Source organism: Channa argus, chromosome 17 (genome assembly GCF_033026475.1).
Source record: "Channa argus isolate prfri chromosome 17, Channa argus male v1.0, whole genome shotgun sequence".
Taxonomy (NCBI): domain Eukaryota; kingdom Metazoa; phylum Chordata; class Actinopteri; order Anabantiformes; family Channidae; genus Channa; species Channa argus.
The window spans coordinates 11,261,021-11,267,209 of NC_090213.1; the positions used below are offsets into that span (position 1 = coordinate 11,261,021).

General features: G+C 44.4%; 1 protein-coding gene across 2 annotated transcripts; it reads right to left on the minus strand.

The window, feature by feature from the left end:
• Nucleotides 1-55: 55 nt before the first annotated feature.
• fdft1 (farnesyl-diphosphate farnesyltransferase 1) lies at nt 56-5,693 on the minus strand. Of its 2 annotated transcripts, XM_067481601.1 has the most exons (8): nt 5,452-5,693; nt 3,740-3,837; nt 3,121-3,304; nt 2,827-2,955; nt 2,282-2,473; nt 1,675-1,851; nt 1,327-1,479; nt 56-1,251 (listed from the first exon to the last, which is right to left on the minus strand). In XM_067481601.1, the coding sequence occupies exons 1-8, from the start codon at nt 5,548-5,550 to the stop codon at nt 1,027-1,029; spliced, it is 1,257 nt and encodes a 418-aa protein (XP_067337702.1). In that variant the 5' UTR covers nt 5,551-5,693; the 3' UTR covers nt 56-1,026. The 2 variants fall into 2 exon arrangements, with proteins under 2 accessions (XP_067337702.1, XP_067337701.1); XM_067481600.1 differs by lacking the exon at nt 5,452-5,693 and having other exon boundaries at nt 3,740-4,917.
• Nucleotides 5,694-6,189: the final 496 nt, after the last annotated feature.

Below are 6,189 nucleotides of genomic sequence, written 5' to 3' on the forward strand. Positions count from 1 at the left end.
ATATCTTTATCTTTGAAATCGTCCACCCATTAAAAAAAACTGAGTTGTGCGCATATTCAGCTTTAACACTTAGATCCCTTTGCCTTTATTTGTTCATATACAGTATGTACAAATCAAAAATCCATATTACAAAGCAAAATATCAAGCTCTCTGGTTCTGTACAAGGTTAAGCTTTGCTGGGCTTTCTACTCACCAAAGCTGTGTTAAGGACACTTTAGCTAGCTCTCAATTTGTATTTCTCTTAGAATTGCATTTGTTCATTATATCTTTGTTCTCACTCATTTCTTTAGACAGCTGATTTCAAACAAAACAGTGTATTACACTGCAGTTTTCTTTCCATTCTGTTGCAGGCTATGCATGGTTGAAAGAGAATGAACAAAGCTCTACTGTGAATGGACGTAATCAACATGCCAACATACAGCACAAATGCTGTAAAGTGCACTCCTGTAACAGTTCTTCAATTGTTTCCTATGGAAACATAATAAGTGGAATATTGAGCTAGCTACATGTATGATACAACATGAAAAATAAGAAAACAAAAGCTTAACAAAGCTTGGTGACCATGTTTTCCAAAATTCTAAAATGCGTAGTATCATTTTGTGTGTCAACATTTCAGCCCACTTAACTGAGCAGTTAGGAACTTTTACCTTTAAATGATCAAACATGCAGAATCATTTTAGTGAATCCAAACTATGGGTCACAAGAAAAACATGCTCAATATATGATGACAGAAAACACCCTGAATAGTTTCAATGTGCCATTTATGCTGGTGAATATAACCACACACCAGTGTGTGTAAATAAATTATCCAGATGCAGGATGGACTACAACAAGTTACCATCACACATCCTAATGAGACCAACCTACTAGCAAAACTGCTTCGTAGTCTAAATATTTTTATTGTCCTGTCATGGCCATTATGACGAAGAGTGGAAAGTTTAGATTCCTTCAAGCTGAAGAGAAACAGATTTCATGGAGAGGGGACATTTAGTCTTTAGACTCCAGCAAAGGTGAGGGCAAAGTAGTTCACTGCCCCTTCATGTCGCTAGTACCCTGCGCCTGTGCCGCAGTAGTGCTGAGGTACTGCCAGCTGAGAGCAGCAAGGAGCATGGCAGCAGACAGGTACATGGGTGACAGGTGGGTTCTGGAGGAGAGGCTGGACTCGGATGGGGTAGATTTCTCTTGGATTACAGACAGGATGTGCAGGGTCTTTTCGTGTGATGGGTCGTTGAGGGAGACCTTGTGCAAAATCTGCAGGCAGAAAAAAAAATGGCAAAAGTGCTACAAAACAGTAAAAGCAGGAGCCAGATATGAAAACATGCGCACCTCCTCGCTGTACTGAGTGATGATTGTCTGCACAGCTGTCATGTTGGTAGCTTCCATCATGAGTGTGACAGCCTGTCCCTTTCTGATCTTCACCACTCCCTGGAACACCATGGGGTTGTTGTAGCATGTTGACAGTGTAGCTATTGCCATCACCTGGTCAAATGCAGAATAGCAAGAGCAAATGAGTCTTGAACTGCATTCTCCTCCATGTCTCAGCCTGATTTTATCCTAATAGCGGTAGGATAAAAAGCTAAAAGCACAGTAAAACCTGTAGTGTTCAAATATCATTTCATACAAACTAAAAGAAAATTCATACATTGCTGGAATGACTGATGAATCAGTCTTTACCTGTGGAATGGCACAGAAGTTGAAGATGCTCTGATTCCGCAGGCGGGACAAGTAGGCGATGACGTCCGGGACATGATGAAGAGCATCAGTAACCAGCATGTTGAGGCAGAATAGTGCTGACTCCAGATTCTCAGGCTGGGCAAAGTCCTCAAGACGAGCAGCAAACTGACTCCATGCCTGCACCGAACAAAGAAAGCAAAATGTAAAACAGTCAGCTTTGCTTTTCATCCACTCTACATCTTTCATTAACAATGACGATCACAATGCATAAACATTTTCTTAAGAGAATGTTTCTGCATATAACTGAGATGTCATAGAGCTTCACAATATCAGCCCTTAAACCCTGTGTGCAGTCTGCTGATAAAGATATAGGTAAACATTTGACGTTAAGTTAGTTTACTTAAATACACCAGCACTTATAAATACCTTGAGGTTGTATGAATATATATTGTGTTTTGTTGTTTTTTTTTTTACACCAATTGTTTCTATAATGTGCACTGTTATAGAAGAACAAACATTTTTCTTCTTTATCATCCAGTTGCACAACTGTAGGCTCAGGTTGGACACAGACAAACACACTCCGAGCAGAAAAAGATCACGCGCCTACCTCTTGTGGCCAGAAAACACGTCCCACTTGCGTGTCCTCCAGATAGTCTCGGATTATGTTGGTCTTCTGGAGGAAGAGGCCCATGGAGTTGGCCAACTCAGTGTCCCCCCCAACCTCAGGGTCCTCCAGCTGGGATGCAGAGAAGAGCCGTGACAGGCCAATGCCGACCAGCCCTGCCACATAGTGGCAATACTGCAGAGAGGAAAAATTAGTGTGTACCTGCTTTTACAGGTCAAAATACTGACCTATGACTAAATAAACATAAGCATTCCATGTATAGGGTGGACTTGAAGGAGGTTTTTAGGTGCATGTGGAAAGACCTGATAAAAATTCACCAGTATAATTGCAACCACATTGGGGCTTCAGTGAAGTTAAAAAGCTGATTAGAGCCAATGAGTCAGAGGTTACATTTCTGATCAGCCCTCAGCCAGTTTTTAACTATTAACGTATTATATCATACTTCCTTAAAACTGATGGTTATTGTTGTGCATTTATGAATATTCCTTACATAAAGGTTACATAATAATAATAATAATAATATGTACCTGGTCCCACTCTTTCATGGATCCCACTTTCTTCTCCAGGAATTCCGCCATTCCTACTCCCATGCGGTGGCAGATATCTGAGATGACATCTCTGTATTCCTGAGAGAGTTTTCTGAATTCCAGTGATATCTGAGTTGACGAGGACAAAAGATGAATGTGGTTACTGAATAATTATAGATTTTAGTCTCAGTAACAGTGCTTTTATTTTGGCACCATACCACTAAATTAATCTTTGAGAGCCTAATGTGCCTGCCTGCACTGTCCTTCTATGTACCATGATGGAGTATTACTGACCGTAGGGAAGTCCTCCAGAACCTGCCGGTCTTTCTCCTGGCTCTCCATAAAGCACCATTCATCCTGGTACAGGTAGGTATGGAAATCATTTAACATGGGCACTTTCTTGTCCAGAGGGATACTCATGTCATCCTCCACTGTGTCCAGTGCTCGCAGCACCAGGTAGAAAATACAAACAGCATGTCTGAATCAAGAAGACAGTAAGGAGTGGGTGAGATGACTGCATAGACTGAACAAGGGCGTATAGACTGCACACAAACACAGACAGCAGAAGAAGACCCTGTCTGTAATTTTAGCAGTTTCCACTCAAACTAGAATTGGATCTTTAATTTCTTTGCCTGGACCCCCCATAATCTAGGATAGCCACTGATTATGGGTGCCTGCCACAAATACTTTGAAGCCATCATGTCAGTTATGTACTGGGAACAGTGAGACACATGTAAGGCCAAAGAGCAGAGTGGATGTAATCTGAGGAAGCCTCACTTGCTGGTGGCAGTAGCAACGGTTTAAACTGTGAGGGAAGTATCCAGCCACGCCTCTGCACTTGAGGGAAAAGTTTCTGCACACACGCCCCTCTTCACCTGAAGCCAGCTCAGCTCCCCGTGCACATTTTACCCACCTCAGATCCCCATCCAGCGCTTGGATCACAGCTGCAAAACTCCGACTGGTTTGGTTCAGGTATAAGAAGCAGGTCCGCAGCGTCTCGCTCATGGACTCCTGGCAAGAGAGACAGAAATAGGCCGTGTGTCGGTAAAAGTTTGCGGCTCTAAAGGCGCTGGAGGGTCGGGCGGCCTCCTGCAGGCCCCGCTCTCCTAGCCTCCAGCCCTGTAGGGGAGAGCGAGGAGCGGACCCGCAGCCCCGCGGCGCCACCGAAAGGGAGCGCTTGAACACGGACAGAGAGACTGGACACTTGCTGCAAGCTCCGGCCATGCGGAAACCCCGAGAGCAGGACAGATCCTGCCGCTACAACACGACGCTGTCCATGTCGACGCCACGACTCGTGGAGGAGTGTGAAACACTAAGTCCATGTAGAGGACAAGCGAGGTGAAAAAGTTTTGAAGAGGACACCGAGGAGAGAGAAGTCAGGCTCTCCGCTGATTTAAAAACACTTTAAACTCACTGGGCGCGTTGCCTGTGTCTGCGCACAGCTTTTGTAAATCTGCTGATATGGTTGCACCACTCCTCCCACCTCCTCCCCAACCAAAACAACACCAGCTGCAAACCGACTTCACGATTTCCTAATCTGCGTTTGCCAAGAAACTGTGCATTACTACATTAAATAATAAAGTGACATTATTGAGTATAGGCTTTAAACCCACACATGCATCTAAAACGTGCAAAAATAAGTTTAGCAGTCGGACCTGCATCGTTATTACCGGCGAAAATCGTTGTTTCGAGTTTTTGGTTTCCAGTTATGTACAATCATATAGACTATATAAAAAATGCAAAGTATTTTTCTCACGAATTCAACGCAGATCACACAACATAAAGCTAAAAAACAGAGGTGCGTCAACCTGTTTGAGGAAGCGTTTTGCAAATTGTAAGTGTGTTTTGCTGACACCTGGTGGGAGACAGTGGGAAGCAGTGGGACTGTTAGTACAAGTGTTGAATCAAGTGCAGCAGCAAAAGGGCCAACAACTGAAATATGCTGATAATTTTGGATGTGGCATTTGTCCCAAAGTTATGGAGGCGATTAGGTCACTTATGATGAAAAACCTGTGATTACATACACATTAGACTGAGTCATAGTGTGTGCGTTGCTGGTTTTCAAAATAAAGGCATCGTTGCAACCCATCCAGGCTGTGTCTCTCTGAGGGTCACGGTGGTGTTAAAACTGTGGGATTAGCCGTCAAACACAAGCACAGCATCTCCCCCCTCCCTCCCTCCCTCCCTCCCTCCCTCCTCGCTGCTGACCCCACCAAGCTCATTATCTAACCTAAATCCTTAGTCAGTGGTCATTTCTACCTCTGCATTTCTGAGCCGACACAGGAGTGAGAGCACTGATCTAATTTGACAGAGTCCAATTAGCGGGACACTGTTTCCAGCGGCTCTTTAGGAGCAAAAGCGAGCCTCATACAGGTTAATCCACCACCCTACAGGTTGTGTATAGGCTACTCAGCATGTGAGACCTACTTGTCATTGGGTCTACGTGGGTTTCCGTGTTGCAGCAGTGTTGCCTTTGCAGCAGATGTGCTGTAAAATGACGCGGTGTTCTGCTCGGCCCGTGAGACCAGTACAGCCACGCATCCAACCTACATGTGGAAGCAGTGCTAATATTCACCTAACTGCGTTCATTCCCAGTAAAAATACCGGAATGGAGCTTTTACTCACATAATCCAACTTTGGCATGACAGCTCTACATCCCCCCATCTTAAATTTAACCAGGTTGAAGATTTCCACCGGGTGGCCCAGCGACCTCACGATATCCATTTTGCTTCAAGTGAGCGTCTGTTACTCTGACACACTGCTGTGGAAACCTGGAACTATGCCCCTCACCAAAGCAATCTGTCGCTAAGACACTGACGCCGCTGCAGCGCCATGAAGGGAACACGGCCTCGTTCCCAACACTCGGCAGATCGAATGACGCCTCTGATTGGCTGTCGAATCATGAGCTTAGAGCTCAGCGTCCAATGACCGTGCAGAGCGTCTCGCGTGACGTCCCGCCTTCGCGGCCTGTTTATGAAAGGCAGCTTTTGATTGACCCGTTATTAATCTGAGGGAGGAGCCTTCCGCGCTTCATGAAACTGTGTGGACCAGGGCTGATACAGTTCTGTGGCTGTGAGGGTCTGACACGCTGTGTGTTAGATATTCTCCCACCCGTATCTGTTTTGAAAAGGAATGACTAAACAGTCTTTTCTGTTTGTTTTGCAGGTTACATGCATTAGATGCATTTTGTTTTTTAAACACTATACAACTATAGATTCTTGTTATTGGTTTTAGCATAGCATATGAACAATATGACGAATGAGTGGCACTGCCAATTTTTTCTTAGCTGAGACAAACATTTGACCCAGTGCGGTAATTTAAAGCATTGGCTCATAATTACAGCTTAAAGAATACCCTAAAACA